Source organism: Phascolarctos cinereus, unplaced genomic scaffold (genome assembly GCF_003287225.1).
Source record: "Phascolarctos cinereus isolate Bilbo 61053 unplaced genomic scaffold, phaCin_HiC Scaffold_3;HRSCAF=262, whole genome shotgun sequence".
Lineage (NCBI taxonomy): Eukaryota > Metazoa > Chordata > Mammalia > Diprotodontia > Phascolarctidae > Phascolarctos > Phascolarctos cinereus.
The window spans coordinates 191,577,141-191,600,449 of record NW_027555736.1 but is presented as its reverse complement, the minus strand read 5'-3'; the positions used below and the strand labels follow the sequence as shown (position 1 = coordinate 191,600,449).

The following is a 23,309-nucleotide window of genomic DNA, read 5'->3' as shown; positions in this document are numbered from 1 at the left end:
GAGTTGGAATAAAAAAAGATTTTTTGTGTGCTCATGTACCTTCTTAAAAATATCCATGTGTCTATGTATTAATCTTTATATGAAAAATAAATATTCATTTTTTAAGAAGAACAAAATTACTTCCTGCTCTTCCTGTTGAATTAAGATAGGCTTCATAATCCCCCTTTTAAAAAGCATCCACTTAAGCCGTACTTCTTTAGAGCTGACTTTACAATGTTGCTGCCTCTTTGCTCATTTGTACTGGACCCCTTCTATCAAAGGAAACATTCTGGAGTCCTGATTTCAATGAGTCACACTGTTAGTACAGTGCTGTAGTTAGAAAGTATTGCCCACTCCAGGGGGGCAAGCAAAGGCTATGGACGTGCTTGCTTGATGTATGAAAAGACAAATTAGTCCCCCATCCTATCTACCAGCAGGGTACAATGACCCAGCATGTAAAAGTCAACTCAAACCGCTGTATAGAATATTTACTTTTTTTTTTTTGGTCAGGAAAAATTCAGACTTACCAAATCAACTGTGTCTTGTTTGCAAATTATATCCCAGCTACGTGGATGTGGAATAGATTTAGGGGAAGGATGTGAGTTGTAGGTGACTGTGGGTCATGAAAGAGGGGGCTGATGGTTGTAGTGGGATGGAACAAGCAACAGAGAATGAGAAGAGGAAAGAAAAATAAACCTCTTTCTGACTATGATCACTTAGTAATGCATACTTTGTTCTAGAACCCAGTGCCTATCTATGCATTTGCTGGTGTATGTCTGATGTTTCTTCTAGAATGAAACAAGAGAAATGCCTATTTGGTATTCTCCATTGGTCACAAGATCCGTATCTATGGGCAGCGAGGTGGCACAGTGGATAGAGCACCAGGCCGTGATTGAGTTCAAATCTGGCCTCAGATACTTCCTAGCTGTGGGACCCAGGCAAGTCACTTAACCCTGTTTGCCTCAGTTGCCTCATCTGTAAAATAAGAAGGAAATGGCAAGCCATTCCAATATCTTTACCAAGCAAATTCCAAATGGGCTCACAAAGAGTCAGACACAGCTGAAATAACTGACCAGTAACAACAACAGCTGATTTCCAGTCAAGCTGAATGGAGAAGTCCAAAAACACTCTGTTAGTCATTCTTTATTTTTTGTTCTGTGATGCAAAGGAAATAATTCAGGATTCCACAAGCAACAGATGAAGCCCTATTTTATGCCAATATATGAAGAGAAAGAATAATGTATGCATATGTTTTTTTTTCAAATTAAGACCTCTCGCTTGCCCATTATCCCAGAGATATAGGTGAGTAGAATACTCTTTCTATTATTCAGAAGAGCAAATATTAGGAGGAAAAATAACTATAACTTTCCACTGAATATATCATAATTAAGCATAGAAGATCACACCAATAATCAATGTTAGAATGTTTTGTTTCTAATCTTCTGCTGGTGGGGATTTGAAGTGATAATTAAAGATGTAGGAGGAAATGCAGTTTGATATTTGTGGAGCTATGTTACAAATCAAATAATGAGGATACTGGGGCCTGTTAGAAACAAGTTACATTCCTGCCAAGGGCTGGAGAACCCACCCAGCTTGGTTGTGAAAGATGACCACTGTGCTGCAGCTGAGGATGAGTTTGGAAGGACTTCTGGCCTCCAAGAGTTACACAAGCCCAACTCCATCAGAGCTATTTGTTGTAGGTGATACATTGGCACATGACCCAAAGGTACCAGTGGAGGGAGAAGGAGGCTGAAGAGAAGCCCAGAGAGAGTGTTGAGGCACGAGTGAGGAGACACATGACTGGCAATGTTCCTAATTCAGTGGTCCCAGTGAGGGTGTGACCAATCAGGAGAATGGAGCCTTGAGAGGAAGGTTTCTCCGGGGTGGGAAAACTGTTGGCAAAGAAGTCCAGACAGTGAATGATGGTACCAGTTAGGTGAAGCACGAACATAATGCCACCCAGTGGTATACATTCTAGATATGTAGCAGGAAATGTATCTGGATAATGAATCAAACCAAATGTGTGCCTTGTCAAGTGCAGGTGTAAGGAATATGTTTTTATTTTGAATATTTGAAGGCAGAAAGGAACAAGTTCCTTTTGGTCCATTTGTATGACTTTTTCCTTCCTAAAGGCAACTGGGTGATGCAGTTGATAGACCGCCTGTTCCAGAGTCAGTAAGACCCAAGTTCAGATCCAACCTCGGACACTTATTAGCTGTGCAACCCTGGGAAAATCACTTAACTTTGGTCTGCCTCAGTTTCTTCATCTGTAAAATGGTGATAATAATAGCACCTACCTCCCAGGGTTGTTGTGAGGATAAAATGAGACAATAATTGTAAAGCGCTTTGAAAATTTTAGTCTTTGCCTCAGTTTCCTCATCTGTAAAATGTAGATAATAATAGCACCCACCTCCCAGGGTTGTTATGAGGATAAAATGAGATAATAATTGTAAATCACTTACCCTACTACCTGACACATAGTTAACACTATGTAAATGTTAGTTATTATTATTATTCCATTGGACTTCTATTAGAGGTTCTAGAACATAAAGGTATAGCTATGGTGGGGCCCCAGCACATCAAAATGTAGGGGCTGCCAATATCATACTCTTAGGCTGTGTTTTTCTTCCCTTGCCCCAAGTGGGTACATATGAATACACTGCTCCCCACTTGGCCCTCTCCTTGCTAACAGCAGACTCATCTCAGAATGTATGGCCTCCCTTGGAAGCAGACTCTGATCCATTTCCCCATCCTGTCCCACCTGCTTCACCCTACCAACAGTCACTGATCCTTCATATGGAAACCCCTTAGTGGACACAGCCCAGGGGAGGCCCTCCCGTTTTCCACCTACCCTACTCTCCCTCGTCCTGGGCACAGAAACTCCTAATTATGGCTCTGTTAGAACAAAGAAGTCATTTCTACCCTTACTTATCGTGTCTTAATGGAAAAGAGCATAGTGTTAAAAGGCCTTGCCTGACTCACAGGGTACATATGACCACAGAATAATATCATGATCTAGTGGAAAGAGCATAAGCCTCAGTAACAGGAGACCTGGATGTTTAGTCCTTGTTCTTATATTAGCATTATTTAAAATTATATAATTATATTAGCAGGGTGATTTTGGACAAGTTATAGCATCTCTAGACCTGTGTTTCCTTATCTGGAAAGTTAGAGAGTTAGATGAAAGGATCTCTAAGATCCTTCTAGTCCTAATATTTTTAGAAATGAAAGCATGATGGAGAAATGAAAATGCATGTATTAAAATAAATCTCTGCCTACTTAGATAGACAGCATGGCAAAGTGGATTCACTCATGCCATAGCATGTGACTGTGGACAAATAACTCAATCTCTCTGAGCCTCAGCTTTCTCATCTGAAAAATGGGGATGATAATACCTGCCCTAAATACTTCCCAGGTATTGGTTGTTACTGCTATTGGCTGAGGCATCAACTGTCTAAAATGATAAAACTTCCAGGGCTTTGATGAGCACAAGAGGCCTGGGCAAGAACCAGCTTGGATCCATGGATGTGAACTTTTGTCATACTCCTGTTAGACTTTGGACAAGGGACTCAATGTCTCATCTCATTGTCTCAGTTTTCTCATCTTCCAGCTGAGATTCTATGATTCTGTGACTTACTGTAAGGGAAGCTATGAGGCCTATTTGTCCTATTTACCTCTCTATTTTCCGTCCCCCAAACCTCATTTAACAGAGAATGTTCCCACATTCTAGAGCAAGGGTGGGGAACCTGAGGTCTTGAGGCCACACATGGCCCCCTAGGTCCTCAGTCCAACTGGATTCAGTCAAAGGGCCACACCTGGAGGGCCACTTGTGGCCTGAAGTTTGGATTTAGTCAAAGGGCCACACTTGAGGACCTAGAGGGCCACATGTGGCCTTGAGACCACAGTTTCCCCATCCCTGTTCTAAAGATTGATTTTGGTTCCCAGGGACTAGGGCAAGATGGTCATGGTCTCAAGAAAGCCAGGAGTGCTACGCAATGAAGGACGATAGGGACCCTTAAGAAGTATGACGTTAGACTACTTATGGATACTACTGAGAAATAGGGGAATCTGGTCTCCAAAGAGAAGAGAGCTAACCACAAGGCAATAATTGGCACTTATTAGGCACTTACTATATGTCAGACATTGTATTAAGTGTTAGGGATACAAGTGCAAACCAAAAGACTGTCCATGTCCTCCTCTATTGGGAGAAAACAATACTCAAATAAATGTAGACTGAAAAGAATGGAGTGGGGTAGGGAAGATACCCGTGAAGAGGTAAGATGTTATGGTAATATGAATTCAATTCAGCCTTAAGCGTAAGTATTTTTTTTCTAAGTGAGTATAGCAGAGCCATAACCAAGAATTCTTGCAAAATTTGGATTTTAGAGCCCTGAAAAGGAGTGGACATCAGGACAAAGAAGAGGCCAGCTATTTGTGCAGACATTCTAGGGAAAGGGGAGGGCAGCTCCCCTCCTAGAGAATCTAGCCAGAACCCAACATTTGAGTGAGAGGTGGACCCCAGAAGAGAGTTTCCATAGCAATGGGACCCTAAAGATGATGGCTCAGGGACAGTCCCACCACACAGCAACTATGAGGCAAGAAGCTAGAATAGCAGTTACAGTGAAGAAGAAGGCAAGGGGCTTTGCAGGGCCTGAAGGGAAGCATGTTGTGGGAAGAGACTGGACAAGATTATTCTTGCTTGCATCATAGAAAGGAAATATAAGCTCTCTTTCTTACTTCCTAAGGGGACCTTTGCCTCAGTTGCTACTCTTCTGACAGCATCCATTGTGAGAGTGTTCACTACTTAAGTCTGGTATTCTGTCTCCATTGCAGAATTCATTGCCAGTATTGCTTTTGGCATTGAGCCCATTTCTTGACCTCCTTTCTCTTCTTCATGATCAAGATGGCAATAGTTAGACATTCTGTTGTGCATATAGGACAGAGCAGCTGGACTCTGCCCCCTTTCTTCATTCTTTGGAAATGTACACACCGGAAAGAAAGGCTAGAGATGGGAAGAGCTCAGAAGCCTCTTGCTCAAACTACATGGTCTACTAAAACACAATAAAATCACACTATCCAGAAGGCGTGCTTTATCGAAACCAACAACTTCCCCTATTCCTTCTGTAAAGTGACCAAATACCCCAAACACAATGTGACCACAAAGGTGATGCTAGTGCCGGAGTCTTATTGATATTTCTTTTCAGTGATATCAATATTTCAGTTTCATCTTAAAGTTTAGGGTCCTTGAGATTCTGTAAGGATATTGAGTACTCCTCCCCCCCCCATACTATACTAGACTATAAGTTCCATGAGAGTAGAGACTGAGTCTCAGGATAATTTTATGCCTCCCTCAGCATCTAGAAGGCTCAGCATACAGAAGACATTTAGTAGTGATTTGTTGAATGATGTAATTTGAGTTTCTTAAAATATGTAACATTTTGACTCAGTTTCCAGTGTGTTCATTTAGCAATGAATAGAGAACATCTGTAAGAGAGGCATTTCTATGATGGGACTCATGAATATAAAAGCAAGCAGATTTTGTAGGTGCAGATAAACATCAAGAATAAGTTGTTATAAAATTAGAGGAAGATTGACAGTATCTAGACACTGTCTGTGGTCCTGATCCAAGCCAGGCAATAGCCGATAAGGATCCCAAATCCCAAAAAGTTGACAGATAATTTTTTTAGGGCACTCCCTTTTACTATATCTATAATTAATTCAGTAGAGCAAAAGCTGTATTGGCCCAGTAACAGATGCGTGAAGCCACGACTACAATGATGTAGCAAGGTGTACAATGAATTTTGGCACCGGCTACTTGAAGTACAACTACTTGGGCAGCTAGGTAGTACAGTTGATAAAGCACCAGGCCTAGAGTCAGGAGGACCTGAGTTCAAATCTGGCCTCAGACACTTACTAACTATGTGACCCTGGGCAAGTCACTTAATCCTCAGTTTCTCATCTGTAAATGAACAGGAGAAGGAAATGGCAAACCACTCCAATTATCTTTGCCAAGAAAACCCAAATGGGATCATGAAAAGGCAGACATAACTGAACAACAACAGCTTAGTAGGTACTTACGAAATGTTGCTGAATTTAATTGGGAGTCATTGTAGTACAGAGGATAGAGGTCTAGATATGGAGTCAGTGGGTGTGAGTTCAAATCTTGACTCCACTGTTTGTCTCTAGGGCTCATTTTCCTCATCTTTAAAATGAGAGGATTGGACTAGATCAAAGGATTTTATCAAAATAATGATATTGGACACTGGTGTTGTGAATGAGCTCTTGCTGGAACTCCATTTCTAGGAAATGATAGCCCTTCTTTGTTTTGTTACCTGGCCGCATTCTTTCTAGGATTACAGAATCATAGATTTAGAGTAGGAAAGCATTGTAGATACCCTAAAATCTAACTCCCTCATTTCATATATGCAGTAAGTAAGGCCAAGACAGGGTAACCAACTTACTCAAAGAGAGGAAAAAACAACAAAACTGAATTGAGAATATGTGGACTTGGCATCAAAAAATCAAAATTTTTTCACAGTTCTGGCACTGGCTATGTGATCTTTATGCAATCTGTGTGAACCTCAGTCTTCTCATTTGTAAAATAAGAATATGAATACTTCTACTATTCACTTCATAAGACTTTTGTAAAGAAAATATTTTGTAAGCTTTTAAATGCTATACAAGTGTAGATTGTAATTTGGGTTACTATCCAGGGTTCTGGACACAGGAGAATAAAATACCTTTGCAAATATCTACTTATCAATTTGTCTTTGTTTAGACCTGGAGTGGAGGGAGGAGAATGAAAACAACTCATGAACTGGTCAAGTTACCGTGGGATAGAGACCAGTGGTGAGAATTATGCTGGACATGAGATCAGGAAAGACCTGGGTTCAAATCTCACCTCTGGAACTTATTAACCAGATGACAGAGCAAATCATTCAATTATCTCTGAGCCTCAATTTCCTCATTTGTAAAATACGTATAATAATAACTGTAGTACATCATGGAGTTTCTGTGAGGATCAAAGAGGACCCTGTGTGTGTGTGGGCAGGGTGAACTTCTTGAGCCTGAAGGTGGTCTGTAACTGTCCTCTGTTATTTATGAGCAGCATCTTGAAATGTTTGGCAAAGAGGAGTGGAACATGGCATAGTAAAAAGAGCATCACAAGACCTGGGTTCAAATATCACCTATGAAGTTTACCCGTATGAACTTGCCAAGTCATTTAACTTCCATGACACTCAGTTTCCTTAAATGCAAAATGGGTTGATTAGACTAGGGGGAAAGGAAGGGAATATATAGTGCCTACTATGTGCTTTCTCACTATATACAATTATTATCTCATTTGATCCTCACAACAACCCTGCAAGGTAGGCACTGTTATTAACTCCCTTTTAGAGTTGAGGAAACTGAAGTAAACAAAAGTTAACTGACCTTCCCAGGATCACACAGCTGGTATGTGTCTGAGGTTACATTTGAATTCAGATCTTCCTGATTCCAAGCCCAGCACTCTTATTGTCTGCACTATCTACTGTAACTTAAGTCAGTAATATTTGAGTTTGAACCCAGGATCTATCACTTATCAACTTATGGTTGCATGACCATAGGCATGTCACTTACTATCTCTGACCTTCAGTTTCTTCATCTGTAAAATGGGGGTGATAACCCTTATAATACCTACTTCTTTGGGATGTTGTGAAGCTTGTGTGAAATAAAGTAGGGCAAGTACTTTTCAAATCCTAAAATGCTAAATAAATGTCAGATTTTACTATTCCGGGATCCCATGCATATTCACCACCCTCCTAGGGTGAAGCAGGACTTCTCGCACAGATCATATGCCTGTAGTATAAGTTGGATTCAGTGATGCTTCTAATAGGAATGCAACTGTAGATAAAGTCTGTCTACATAGAATTCTGCTCACTGTATAAATGATTGTGGATGCTAGAAAATTTTACTTATATAACACTAAACCTTATGATCATTTTATGGGTAAAATAATCACCCCTTCACTGAATCTTCCCATCAAGCATAGCAATAATTTTTTGCTCTGACCATTTCAGTGGTAGAATAACTAAAGCCAATGACACTGAGGCATGCTTATCTAGGGTAAGATGAATTCTTTGGGCCCCTGTCCCCAAGACCTGAGCCCCATCGTCTTGAACTTGAGCTTGGCCTCTTCCCTCCCCTCAGTTAGTGACCTTTGTTGAAGCTAAATGGGGTAATGAATAGGGCTTGCAATCAAGAAGACCTGAATTTGAATCCTGACACTCACTAGCTATAGGATCCTAAGCAAATCACTTAATCTCTCCCATGAAGCCTCAGGTTTGTTGTCATGAGTAATGATAGTACCTCCCTCACAGGGTTATTGTAAGGAGCAAATGAAATACTTATGTAAAATGCTTTGTAAGCCTTGAAGTGCTATGCAAATAGTTATTATTATTATTATTATTATTATTATTATTATTATTATTATTATTATTACTATCATTGCCACTTGACCAACATTTACTTGTGACTACTTTCTCCATAGGGACAGCTAGGTGGCACTAGGTGAGTACTGGGCCTGGAGTCAGGAAGATTCATCTTCCTGAGTTCAAATAGCCTTCAGATACTTACAAGTTTTGTGACCCTGGACAAGTCACTTAACCCTGGTTGCCTCAGTTTCCTCATCTGTAAAATGAGCTGGAGAAGGAAATGGCAAACCACTACAGTGTCTTTGCCAAGAAAACCCCAAATGGGGTCACAGAGAATTGGCTACTACTGAAAGGACTGAATAACAACAGTAAAGAGCAGCCCCATGTCAGGCGGTCAGTCATTTAAAAGCACTTACTGCGTGCTGAATCCTGTGCTGCAAAGAAAAGCAAAAACAGAACCTGACCTCAAGGAGCTTGAATTTTAATGGGGGAGGCAGTATATAAATGACTAGGTCTTTGCACTTGCTATATACAGAGTCAATGGAAGGCTGTCTGAGAGAGAAGCCATTAGCAGCTGGGGGACCAAGAAGGGTCTGTGTGAACGTTTAATAATCAGGAACCTGGGAAATCTACAGTGTCTCCACTCCGACGTTGTCAGCTTATCACAATCTGTGGCCTGTGCCGAAAGGCATGCTGTGGTATTAAATAAAAGATAGAGTTTAAGGAAACTGACAGAAATAGTTTATTAAAGTGCTACAGTTTGCCCCCATGCAAGATGAGAGCGACTTTCTCATATTCACTAATCCCCAAACAAAATAACCATCAAGAAATATTAAAATACACATTTTATTAGTTTCATTTAATTTCTTAATTGCTCAAATTCAGTTTACCAATTTATTGCTGTGTGAAACGCTTAGAGGCAATGCGTACATTAAAGGGATTATTTACATGTAATCCCTCCCTCCCAGAGGAGAGGAACTGATCACTTATGAATCCTGATTTAGACTCTGTAACAATACCAGATGAATGAAATAGTTATTGTAAAATGATACAGTCAGTAGACAAATAATATCATAGCAGAGTGTCATTTCATAACCACGAGAACGTACCTCAATTTTGGCAAGAGGTATGTAAGCCTCTTTCAGGAAGTACTGGTAATCAAATTGAAGTCAGCTTCCCATTTCTTTGGCCTTCCTGCTTTTTTATTTTTTTGCTAGCCTTCTTGCTTTTAATGGATAGATGTGGGAGATGTGTTGTCTGTTAAGATTTTAATCAAACGGTGTCTGGAAGTAGTTGTGATGATTTTACCAGGACTGGGAGTCCCATGCAAAACATGGTGGCTTCCAGTGATATGCTTCCGGATACCCTTGTAATAGCTTGCCCTATACCAAACAACCAAATTTAAATTTGGAGTGATGACAAAGGAAAGAGAAAGAAAGGAAAGAAAGGTCACAGGGTCAGGGAACATAGAACTGGCAGGGTCCATAGAGATCACCTAGCCCGACCCATTCATTTCACAGATGAAGAAGCTAAGGCCCAGAGAGGGTAAGTGATTCTCCAGAGTCACACAGGGAGAGTGTCGGAGCTGAGACATGACCCTAAATCCCCTTTACTCTAAATCCAAGGATTCTTCCAGTACACCTGACATTCTCATGGGTAGATCCTACTCAGTAACCTGTGAGAAGTAAAGGGAAGCCAGCTTCCATAGCCTGTGTTAGCTGATCTACTAACTATTAAACTACTCAGGACAGGAAAAGTCCATTAGTGACCTGGAAAATGGCCTTTTCTTGTCCTGTTGCTGACACCTCTCTCTTTTTTGTAGTACTTGTAACCCCAGTGCATTTCTTTCAGCAGTATTATTGTTGTACTTGAAAGAAAATGAGAGATACAAAATGGAGGGAGGCAGGTGGCCTACCGAAATTACCCCAATCCTTGCAGCAGCAATTGCCCCTTTATACAGCCCGAAATCCAAGTGGGGACCACCTCTGACATTGATGAACCATGAAGGATTTTAGCCCGAGTCTGACTTCTCTGGCATTCTTACATTCATTGCTCTGAGTTGGTAGGCAGTCTAACCACATACAAAATAAAGCATAAAAAACTACCCTCAAGGAGATTTGTACCATCTATTTTATTAGATCTAAGTCAGAACAAGCTGATACCAGCAGGAAAAAAAAAAACTCACTGGCTTAGACTGAAGCTGACCTTTTTCGTGTGGAAAATTCTCCATGTGATTACAGAGCTAATGAGTAATATTTAATGAAAACATTATGTCTTCTCATATATTGCTAAATAGCACTTTTTTACATTTAAATTTACATAGAAATAAGCCCTTTGTACTGCCTACATGTATAAAAATGCATCCAAGAAAGCTGAAATAAGCCAGGGCCATATCTATGTGAATGCAGTTCTCACTGAAAACTGAACTGTCCAGTTAATTATCCAGATACTTGGTCTATACAACCCCAAACATTCAAGTAGTTGCTGCCATTAATCTAGTCTTAAAAGCCAAAGGTTTTTACTAGGACTTTCTTTTTCACATTTTAAGCAGGGCTAAATATTTGCCACATAAGTGTAGAAATACCCTCACTTTCTTTCTGATTCAGTGATGCTTCTGTAACCCACACCTTAGGCCTAATCAACACTGGGTCTAGGCTGACTGCTAATATAGCCTGTGTTTCTTGGTCTGAGCCAGATTTGCATTTCTATTCAGTGCCTAACTTAATAGTGTCTTGCAGTTGGAAATGAAAAAGCAAGTAACCCTTCTCTTTTCCTTCTTTTCCTCCTTTCCCACCATTTCTTTCGTCCCCCTAGGTGGAACTGACAGGCAGCAGTGTATTTGACTATGTCCACCCAGGAGACCATGTGGAAATGGCGGAGCAGCTGGGCATGAAGCTTCCGCCGGGGCGAGGCCTCCTCTCACAGGGGACAGCAGAGGATGGCGCCAGCTCCGCGTCTTCATCTTCTCAGTCTGAGACCCCTGAGCCAGGTGGGAATTGCAATCACAATGAGTGGGTTGGCGGGCAGGACCTTTACCAAATGATTGAGCTCAAGTTGCTGGTGTGAAGAGACTATAAATAGGTCTAATGGTATTTAACAATGCTGTGCAAGGCTTTCAGTTCCATGCAGTAATTAAATCAGGAAGAGATTTGAAAATAAAGAGACATTTTAATAAGTATAATAGTAAGGATCTAATTTTGGTTGAACAATACATACAAAAGGCATTAGTTTCTTTAGTTTTTCTTTCAAATGCCTGAAAAAGATTCTGATTTAGAATACCCTCTTCTTGGATTATTACAGTGGCTAAATGCAATGTACTTATTTATTATTCAGCAAAATCTATGAATAGGTTTGTGTAGAATGAAAAGTACTGGGCACATGCAGAATTCTTGGTTCTTTTTTTTTTAGCATCAGAAGGTACTTGAAAGATGTGAACAGATAAATTAAGGCTAAAAAGAAAACAGTAATGGCTACATTTTAAACTGCCTTTCCACCCTCAGTATTTAATTAGATCAATTGTATAGAGGAATGAGCAGAGGTGACATTCCTCATTGGGATTCCTTCCAGGCCTCTTATAGACTTTGCATTCAGAATGTTCCCATTTTCATTGTGTTGTACTGATGATAATTTAAGTATTAGGGGAAAATCCATTTATAAATTAAACAAAATGACTTGATATCCATCAGTCCCCTAGTTCATCAAGCTGTTCAAACACGGGGAAGATTGGCTGGTCGGCCTGGGTCTTCCGAGAGCTCTGGTAATTAGATCTGCGAAGGATTTATTCTTTGCTGATTGGGGCTTTAAATTAATTGAAGTTCCACATTTGTGGTTTTGTCCTTTTTGTACTTTTTTAGAGGAGATATTTCATATTCTTGTGTGGTGGAGTGCTTGGCCAAGCAGCAGTGGTTTAAATGTTAATTTTTCTCATGAGAAGTTTAAGATTTCTAATGAATCAAGGCCTGATTTGAAGTACGAAGTTTTATTTGCTTACTTGGGAAATTATTTTTGTGCTCTTTAAAGATGCTTGTACTGTACTTGATCCGTCGCTTTAAAACAGATTCATAAGGCAAAAAAATATTTTATTAGGAGAGAAAAATGAAGAAACAAATCTCAGGGTTAATATTGGAGCCCTTGAGCTGATAAAGAAAGAAAATAAGTCTTTCCAGGCCCCTTCAGGAAGTTACTGACTGCATCTAGCCTTTACACAGTAGGTTTTCTTACGAAATAAGAAAGGAGGAAAAAGAAGACTATTACGTTTGGGAAATGTTGAACCAGTCCCTATTCCCTAATAATAGAAAGGGACAGAAGTAGACTGGCCTCTACAGATGTTGTTATTCTCGACTGGCCACAGCTTAGTGGTGTGGAAGGTTTATAATTTACAAACCCCTGGACACAAACCTAAAGAAACCAATTGTTTGCTAGTCCTTTTCCTTCAATACCCTTCCTCCTGGAAGCAACTTCTGTCACAAGGTAGGTCCAAGAACTCATCACACATTGCAACTGAAATGTTCCTTTTCCTAAATTATCATGAATATCAAAATAGGTCTAGATTTGATATTAAAGCCACTGTGAAATCCCACACATTCTATGCAGTATCCATACAGACAAAATGACTCTCATCAAATTCCTAGAATGCTCATCTTTCTTCTCCCATCGGTTACTACCTTCTTATCCACAGCTAGCCCTAGAACTTCGCAAATCCTCTGACAGAGTGCTGATCTTTTTTCACGCAGAAGGCTCACTGCCTGAAAAAGGCAGCCTTTTTCCCCTGAGTTTCTTTTCCCTACTCTCCTCAAGAGCTTCCTTTGCTGCCCAGTAGAAGTGAAAAGCATGAGTGTCATTACCAAATAACAGCTTTCTCTATTGCCACTGCAGCCCTAGTAAGAGTTTCTCCCCTCCTTGCATGTAATTCAGGAGTCCTTTGGGTGAATGTTATACCTTCTTTGTGTTGAAAATCCTTGGTTTGGGCCATTTCAGACCTTCAGTTCTTAATAACATTGAGATTGACTGCTCAAGTACTGAAAAGCTGCTGAAGGTGCTACCTTTAACCAAATATCTTCACTAATGCAGATGATCCCTCTAAGGGAATTAGTTAAAAAGTTAGTGTCAGGCACTACATCCCAAAGCTGCTTATGTTTCTTAAAAGCTGAAGGAATTTTAACTAGATTTTCTGAATCTTAATAACGTGGAAGAGTGTTTATGTTCATAGCGACATAATCTTTTAAACTATGTTAAGACAGATTTTTTTTTTAAATAGTAGTGTAATTTGGGGGAAAAGGTCTACAAATATGTATTATGAAAATGAAGAGGCTAGTAGGTGTGGAATTTTCAGAAGGCTTGTGATGTGTTCAGTGTAGCATTACTAAATGACTGAAATCTAAATAACATTTGGCATTATAATAAAAGGAAATAAGAGACTAAACTAGCCTAAGAGGCAATGATACTGGGCTGTAATAAGAATTCTATTGCTTTGAGCAGCCAGTCCTTTGATTGTCTTGTCTTAAATCAGTCTGAAGATAATGAAAGGAAATCATAAAAGGAAAGATCTTGACTATACAGCCAAGACAAATATATACTTTGTATGTATGCATGTGTCTTTCTTGATAGTTGAGTAAATATGATATTTCTTTTAATATTCAGCCCTTAGATCCTAAAGAAATTCTTAGGGCACATGAAAAGGAAATAGATTGCCTGGGTTAAAAAAAAAATTATGAAGTTAAAGATTACCCCCCCTTTAAAGGTTGATTTGGCCATTTTGGAGAATGCTTTCCTTAACCTGCAGGCTCCCATGATATTGTTGAGCTCAGAATCTCTGGACCATACAACCTGAATGATTAATTTACTCTCCATAGATCTTCTTATATCTTTTCATTCCTTTTAATGGTTCCACAAGTCTTGGTATTATGATTGCCATACTCTTCTTTTAATAAATTCAGCATAGCTACTATTAAGTGCTCAATAAATGGAAAACCAGCTGTTTCCAAGGAATGCTAGAGAAATTTAGAAACATTTTCAAACCAAGGGGCCCTATTTCTGAGATTAGGTCATAGAACAACTGTGGTCAATTGTCCTTTTTATTTTTATTTTTTATTTTTAAAGAAAAAGTTTCCTTTTCTGTTGTGAAAGCTGTTTTTAGCTTCCTTGGTAATAAGCTCCTAACTGTAGGTCTACAGTCAGGAATAACATATCCCAGCCCTGCTTTAGAGTGAATTGAGCCAGGACTAGGGTCCTTGCAGCTTATTGAATGGGTGAGAGCTCATAGAGGGAGAAATCAATACTACACCAGGATTTAGACAACTTAGCAAAATGTATGAGACAGTACTTTGGGTGAAGAATAACTACAACAGCAAATTTAACCCATTGATTCTCTGAGATACTGACTGTAAGGCTTCCTTTAAAAGTTTTAACTGGAAGCAAGACTGCTACGGGGCGAAAAGGAATAAGTTGAGATACTCATTTGCTATATGATTTGTGTGTGGTGTGTGTGTGTGTGTGTGTGTGTGTGAGCATGCCATTAAATGTTGCCGAAATTACTAAGCTTAACAGACGTCTTCATTATCAAAACGGAATCATGGAGGCCTTTACACAGATGCTTATGCCTGTGAGATTAAGGAAATCTGATCAGATCCTGCTCTGACTAGAAAGAACAGAAGCAGCTCATTTTTGCAGACCTTCATGTTCATCTCTCCAAGGAGTTCATTAGAAGGTTCCCCAATAGATGATGGGATAACAGGTACAAATGGCAGACAAAGGAAACAAGAAGGAATTTCAGCATTCATCTGAAGACTGGTTCGGTGCTTTGTTCCAAAAGCCACACGGATGGGAGATACCTGTACTTTGACAGTTGAATTATTTACTGCCTAGTGTAGTTTTCTGAAATAGCTCCAGTTTCCTATCAATGAGCTGAATTTAGAAGTCAGGCAAGGGAAACCATCTTACTAACCCGGCATCCAATCCTGGTCCCAAGACAGTGTGACTGTATCTACAGCACTTTCTGCTGTACTGCAAATGTCAAACAGAAGGTATAATGGATTTAATATTAGTGCTGGCCAAGGTGTTGAGGGAGCTGTTAATAATGTCACTCCAGTTATTGATCTGAAGCCTTTAGAAATCAAAGAAAAGTGAGAGATCCCCTACTGGGGAAAAGGCACAACAGTGACTGGTTTTTATTGCCAATATATTTCTACATATAGAGTACTGACTTTCTGGAATTATGTGATCACCATTAATCTGTGAGACTTTTGGAATCATTATGTGATAAGATAATATTGGGGTGGGGGGGACCGGAGAGGGAGGGGAAGATTTATACTCATGCTAATGCTACAAGGCCTGGCCTGCATCCTTAACATGATAAAGAGAGCTTTGTGAAAGGATAGCGTGATGCTCCCAACCTCAGTATTAAGTATTCAGATGGTAAGGAAGGGTATTTGCTCTGAGGTTATTCCCGGTGACAGTGGTGGGCTGGCAGGATTTCAGAGTTCTCTGAGTAAATTCCCCACCTGAAACGGTCTTCCTCTCTATCACATAGTCACTTGGTTGATTTCACTTCTACTTTACTTAAACTCCAAGTACCAAATCATGTAGTGACTGCTTTAAAATCGGAATGGATTTTGTGCTTACAATTAGTGCACCTTTTCAGGAGCCTGTCTAATCCTTCAATCTGCATGGCAGTTTGTATGCTATGAAATCCCCGCTTTCCATAGTCCCTAACTAATAAATGAAATTAAAATGTATAATTTATGTTGAATGTTTATCAAACTGTAAACACACATTTAATTCCCTTCCATATTCATACAACATAAGCAAAGATAAATCCATCAGATAACTTACCACGGTTATCTCTGATGGATTGAATGTGAAATTTGTCGCTACTATAGCTAGAACAAAAAGCCAGGAGGGTACGTGTCACCATAAGCCAGTCTTATTTTGGTTAATAACATCTGCATGTATAAGTGCTAAACATAACAGTTTAGCCGGACTGGTTTCATTGTTACCAATGAAAGTTATAAGGTAATTTTAAAATGGTGCATTTTGGCAATGTTCTCATCAAAGGAAGGGAAAAAAAAGTCCTGAGGGCAGTATATGTACCTTAATTATTGTTCATCTTTAGAAATAAAATGTTTCTATTTCTCCCTATTTCATTACAAAATCTATTTGATGTTGCTCTGAGAAAATGATGAATAAATTCCAAAAAGCAAATTAATATTAGTGTAGGCTTTCTGTTCTAAAGTGAATTCATTTGGCTCTAAAGGTGAAAATGAGCAATGCCTATTTTCCTGTATACAGTAATATCCCTTGGATTATAGTCAAAGCCCCTTTATACGCTAGCAAAAATGGCAATCTCATTTTCTACAGCTCCCCCAGCGGGTAGAAGATGTCTTCTACAATGAGAGCTAGGTGGCCATACTTTCTTTCTTGTTTTATCTAAGTATAGCTACTAGAAGTCAACCACTAAACATTTATTAAGCTACTACTATGTACCAGGCATTGTGCCAGCACTTAGAGATACAAAAAGAGGCAAAAGACAGTCCCTGCCCTCAAAGAGCTTACAATCTAATGGTACGTATCAATCAGGTTTATGTGCCCCCTATGATCTATATATGTGCTTATAACTGGGGATAAGGTAATGTTCAAAATACCCTGGTGCCTCTAGCAGTTCTTTCTGGAGAAATCACCCAAAAAAGTCAATTCTCTCCTACCCATAAATAGGCTGCTCTTCAGGTCTAGCTACTGTACTCCATGATTGCAGGCCCAAGCCACCCACCCCAGCTCTTTGGACCTTGTTTTCACTACCATTTCAAAATGGAAAGAACTTGCCGATGAAGTTGCTCTGATTGTAGAAAAACAGCCTCTCTTTTCCTTCCAGGAATCAGACTTTGCAGTATGTGTCTGTCCTTGCCTCCCCATCTCTCTTTCTAGTAATCAGTACCCTCCTTTTGCAGTTCAAAAAGTATGATTCTTAAGCAAGTGAGGTGATATCATGGCAGTGTGGCAAATAACCCATAGAATAATTGAAGGAGAGACCTCTCTTATCAAAATAAATAAGATGTTAAATTATAAGGGCCAATTTTTCTAAGCCTACAATAATAATAATAGAAAATCAATATTATTTTTAAACCCATTATTTTGAGGCAGTTATTTCCTAGCTCTCTAGATCATAATTCTGCTGTTTCCTTACCTGTGGTGATGAGGGGAAATTTTTTTAATGTTTCTATAAAATAAAGCTCGAGCTATGTTGCTAACAGGCAACCTATTTTTTCTCTGCATTCCAACAAAACTTGTCCAAGTTGGATGCTTGATAATTACAATTTATAGGTTCAATTTATAAAGCTCATACATTCTTGAACAAAGCATACAAGTCATTTGTTCTGAATACATACCACTACACAGAAATCTCTCTCCTGTCAAAATTATACCATTCTGGATTCCTCATCTGCACTAAACAGTAGACTTACAAAGGATAAGTTACCTGGCATTGACTAAGCCTTGCAGGGTGCATAGATCAGAAGAGGCAAAATTGGTCGAAAACCATTTCCACCCCTAGTGAGCAATTTACTCACGATTGCTTTGGGGAAAATTCTGGAAATATTGCTTCTGTGCAAAGTTTGCAACGTTCGGTTGTCAGTGTTTCGCCAAGCAGATCTTCTGTGAGCCTTGTTCTTTTGAAACAAAGCTGTTCCTGGGGCTGCTGTGATAATAGTTGGCATTAATGGAGCACTTCATGTATCCAGAGCACACCAACTGGTAATTACAGGAGTTAATTCACACTATCTCCCTCTGAGGGAGGTCAGTGCCGTTATCCCTGCTTTACAGCTGAGCAAAATGAATCACAGACTGTGCAAGTGGTTGCCCAAGGCCACCTAAGCCAGTCGCTGAGCCAAGATTAGAACAGAACCTCTAACAGTTCAGGGTTGAGCTGGGGGAGAGGAGAGTCCAAGGGTTGAAGAACAGAAGAGCGAGAAGGGACCTTGGGAGAAAAGTAACCAGCAGATCCTCTGGTGCAGAGAAGATAGCCTTCTTCTCTAATAAGAAATCATTATGCACACAGGTTTGGAAGTTTGGGTGTTTGGGGGTTTTTTTCAAACAAATCCATGATTTCGTTGTTTTTGAGAACTCCCAGATGAAGAAACTCAATCTACTAATGCTCGTTAGCACCTCCTCTAGTTTGTATGTAGTTGTTAACATGCTATTTCTCCCATAGGAGAGGCTATCTGCTGTCTTTCTTTGTATCCCCAGTACTTAGAACAATCCCCAACACATAGTAGGTGTTTAATAATTACTAATTTAAAAAGACAGGGCTTCAGAGTTGCCTACACAAAGCACTAAAAAGTTAAGTGACTTGGCCAAGCTAACTTAGCAGGACTTGAACCCAGGCCTTCTTCACTCTGAGGCCTGTTCTTTACCTGATGTTGCCCTGAGAAAATGATGAGATAACTCAAAAAAGCAAATCAGTGTTAGTATAGGCTTTCTGTTCTAAAGTGGATTCATTCAGCTCTAAAGGTGAACATAAGCAATGCCTATTTTCCTTTATATGGTAACATTACTTGGATGATAATCATAGCCCTTTTATATGATGACTTTTTTAAAACTTAGAACACTGCCAAAATGAACCATCTTAATATTATCTTACAACACTCATTGCCTTCATTGGTTGTAGATAGCAATATATCCATGCTTTCCCATACTGTGACTTCTGCCCATGTCTTCCCAGAGACTTTTTATAGAGGATAAATTCAACACTTTGAACACCATCCTCTATTTCTTGGGTACTTGCCACACACATAATCATCATAGTTTTCCATTCCAATAGTGCTTTGAATCTTATAAAGTCCCCTCTTCAGAAAAGCCTAGTGAGGTAGATAGTGCCAATGTTACTGTTTGAGAGATAGCAATGGACTCCATCCACTGCTCTAGGGTTGGGACATGGATCCTCTGTGAAGAAGGAGGGAATAACAGTAGTTCTCCAGGAAATTGCTGTATTCTCCATCCCAAGACCCGATGTCTAAAACCTACTTGAGAAACTTTTGCTGCCCTTCATTTAACCATCACTAGTTTCAGTGACCTGGATCCACAATCTGGCATTGAGAAGAAATAACAATGGACATGGGTTCTGCCTAATGTGATGGTACATGTCTGTCATCCTTGCTACCGAGGAGGTTGAAACTGATAGATCTCTTGATCTCAGGAGTTCTAAGTTAGAATGGATTAAACTGATCAGGGGTCCTCACTAAGTCTACCCAAGTCAATGTGGTAGGCCCCTGGTAGCAACTCCTGTGGCAATCATTATTAAAATAAGGTCAGTGAGTGGCTATTGTTCGTCCAGCCTGGGTAAGATATGAAGACCCTATCTCCAAAAACAAATCTGCTTGAGATACTTACTAGCTTTGTGACTTGGGTCAAGTGACTTAATTTCTCCATGCTTCCGTAAGTATCTGAGGCAGCCTTTGAATTCAGGCCTTCCAAATTCTTCTGTCTAGCTCTCTATTCACAGTGCCACCTAGCTAATAAAAGAGAAAGTTAGACTAGATGACCTCCTAAGTTCTCTTGCTGCTTTAAATGACTATGTTACAATTAGACATGTCCTGCTATCTTCTTTCCTCCCCACGCAGCATCTCCTTTCCCCCATTCTCTGGGCAACAGCGTCTGAACAGTTAGAGGATAGGCAAAACTCATCCCAAAGCCAGGGCCTCCACTTCTGGGCACATGCATGGACAGGCCCAAATGAAATATTATCTTTCTGCCCTTTCTGCTGTTCTGCACAGTGTACACTGGGAATTTCCATGATGTCTTTCAGTCTCCTGCCTGTTTCACCATGGATTCAGGTCACTGAAACTGGTGAAGGGCTGCAGAAGTTTCTTAAGTAGGTTTTAGGCATCAGGTCTTGGGGGATGGAGAATACAGTTATTTCCTCCACCCAAAACTAGACAAGTTGACTAGAGCAGGGCAAGCTGTTGGAGCCAACAAAGTAAACTGTGGAATGGACAGGCTGGGGTGCTCCGCATTTTCTTGGGCCTAATTTTCCGAAAGATGGAATTATTGTCTTTACTTAGCAAGCAACTAGGTAAAGGCCTAAAGCACCTGTCCTAGAGTCAGGAAAAATCATTGTTATTGTTCATTCTTCATTCTCAAAGAGGATCAATGACATCATGAGAGTGATGTCTTGACTTGTGCATAAATTAGATTTAAGTGAGGCAGAGCTGTGCAAAGTTATTAGCCTCACTCTGTTCTCCAGTCATTGAGGTCCAGTGGCTGGTGTGGTCATCCAGGAAAAATTAAGTTCAAATCTGGCCTCAGATACTTACTAGCTATAGCACCCTGGGCAAGTTACTTAACTGCTATTTGCCTCAGTTATTTCATCTGTAAAATGGGAATAATAATAGCACCTACCTCCAAGGGTTGTTGTGAGGAATGACTTAATATTTGAAAAGTACTTAGCACAGTGCCTGGCACATTGTAGGCACTATGTAAACGCTTGGTCTCTTCCCCTAAATGAGAGTAATAATATTTGAACTTCTTACCTTACAAGGTTCTTACTTTGTGAACTCTAAAGCATTACAGATGTGAAGTATTATTGTGTAATTTACTAAAGCAACTGGTCTAAACTCTGGAAGAATAAAGAGTTAGGAGAGATGTTTACATCTTCTTCTGGTCATAAATTTGTACTGTGTATCAATTGAAATATACTACGTATACCCATTTTACCCAATTGAATAAATTTAAGTCTATAGTTATTAAATGCCCATTGGAGGCAAGGCACTGCACTAGACACTGAATTAAATGCAAAGATATATAAGGCATAAGTGCCTTCCTTCTGGGAGCTTCCAATTTAGCATCTGCGCACATAGGTAGGTGTATATGGGTAGGGGTTTACAGGGGAGACAAGATTTGCATGATAATAAGGGTAATACAAATAGAAGATAAGTGCATGAAAGTACAATATACTATATAAGATCTAAGGAAGGAGAGATCAGGGAAGGCCTCATGAAGGAAGTGACATGTGGATTAGGCCTGGAATGATGGGTGAGATTTCACCAAGTAGAGATTGGAAGAGGAGGACATTTGAACATCAGGGGAAAAGATGAGCAGAAGCAGAGAAATGGGCCAGCAAAGGAATGTTTGTGGAAGGTGGGTCAGGTTGTTTGGTGGGATTGGATGGGGACTACATGAAAGGGAAGTGACAGGAGATGAGGACAAAGAGGAAGTTTAGCGACCTGTTGTATCAGGCTACGGAGAGTTTCATTTTCAACAATGGAATTACACGAATCAGATCTGTGAATTAGGAAGATTAATTTGACGTGGTGTGTAAAATGGATTGCAATGGAGAGAGACGGAAGGGAGACTAGGTAAGTGCAATTGCAGTAGTCCAGACAGGATGTAATATTTTAGACTAATTATAATGACAATAACTAACATTTATAGAGTGATCACTACTATGCTGCTGAGCACTTTACAATTATTATCTCATTTGATTCCCACAACAACACTGGGAAGTAGGTGTTATTATCCTTATTTTACAGATGAGGGAATTGAGGCAAAAGGTTAAGTGACTTGCCCAGGGTCACACAGCTAGTGTCTGGGGCCAGATTTGAATTCAAATCTTCCTGACCCCAGGCCCAGCACTCTATCTGCTGCACCACCTAGGTGGCAATGTAAAGAGAAAACAAAGACAGATGTGGCATATTTCAGATGTAGAATTGAGTGGCCTTGGCAACTCCAGAGTTGATGTGGTTTAGTGGAAAGACCGCTACAGTGGAGATAGAAAACCTGGATTTAACTTACTAATCTCACACTTGTGAATTGTGTCATCATGGGCAAATCATTCACCTCTCCAAGTGTCAGTTTCTTTGTCTGGAAAACAGAGATAATGATACTTGCACTGAGGCAATACTTGACCCAGTGCACAAAGGGTTGGCCTTGGAGTCTGGAAGACCAGGGTTCAAGTCAAGTTCAGTGAAATACTAGTGGTGTGACCATGGGCAGGTCACTTAATCTCTCTGTGCCCCAGCAAGACTTTAAGATTGTGAAGTTCTGGTGCATTGCTAATCTATATCTGGGGAGGGGGTTCTAAGACTGGGAATTTTTTATACTGATGAAATCACTGTTCCAAATCATCCTCCCCACACTCAAATACTCTTATGACCTACCTTACAGGATTGTTGTGCAGAAAATACTTTGTAAACTTTAAATCACTAAATAAGCTTGTCAGTGTTGGCATTACTATTAGTGGCATGTGATTGGATGTGGAAGCAGAAGAGAGGAGTCAAAGATTACTCTTAAGTCTTCAGCCTGAGTGATCTGGTGAACTAGGATGCCATTTATGAAAATAAACAAGTCAGGGAGAAGAAGGGATTTTCAAGAAAAGAATTTGCATTGGAATGTGTTGAGTCAGATGTGTCATTATCCAGGTGAATATTTCCAGTAGGCACATGGAAATGCAGGTTAGGGGCACAGCAACGAGGTCAAAGTTGAAGGTATTGATATAGGAGTAGTGGTGAAAGTTGAAGATATGGGAAGGGCTCATACCAAGGGAGATCTATGGAAAGGAGAGGAGAAGAGAGGGGAAGAGAGAAGAGAATGAGGGGATGAGAGGAGAAAGGAGAGGAGATGAGACAAGGTGGGAGGAGAGGAAAGAGGAGAGGAGAGAATGAGAGGAGACAGGAGAGGAAAAGAGAGGAGAGAGATTGAAGGACAGAATTATGGCAAATGGCTATATAGGAGAGTCAGGGAAAGTAAGCAGAGCTAGCAAAAAAAGGCAGAAATGGAATCGGTTGTAGGTAGGAGAACCGGGAGAGTTCAATGTCATGAGATGCAAAGGAATAACAGCAACAGCAATAATAATTAACAAAAGGTAAGAGCTTGTATTACTACTGATACTTTTGTAGTATTTTAAAGTATGTGAAATATATCATTTTCCCCAAA

At 39.9% G+C, this 23,309-nt stretch overlaps 1 protein-coding gene across 1 annotated transcript in view; it reads left to right on the top strand.

Annotated features, from left to right (window-relative positions):
• NPAS3 (neuronal PAS domain protein 3) overlaps positions 1-23,309 on the top strand; it is a 1,126,677-nt gene that overhangs the window by 928,926 nt on the left and 174,442 nt on the right. The window contains 1 exon segment of the mRNA XM_078151394.1: positions 11,205-11,379. Within this exon segment, the coding sequence (XP_078007520.1) occupies positions 11,205-11,379 (175 nt within the window).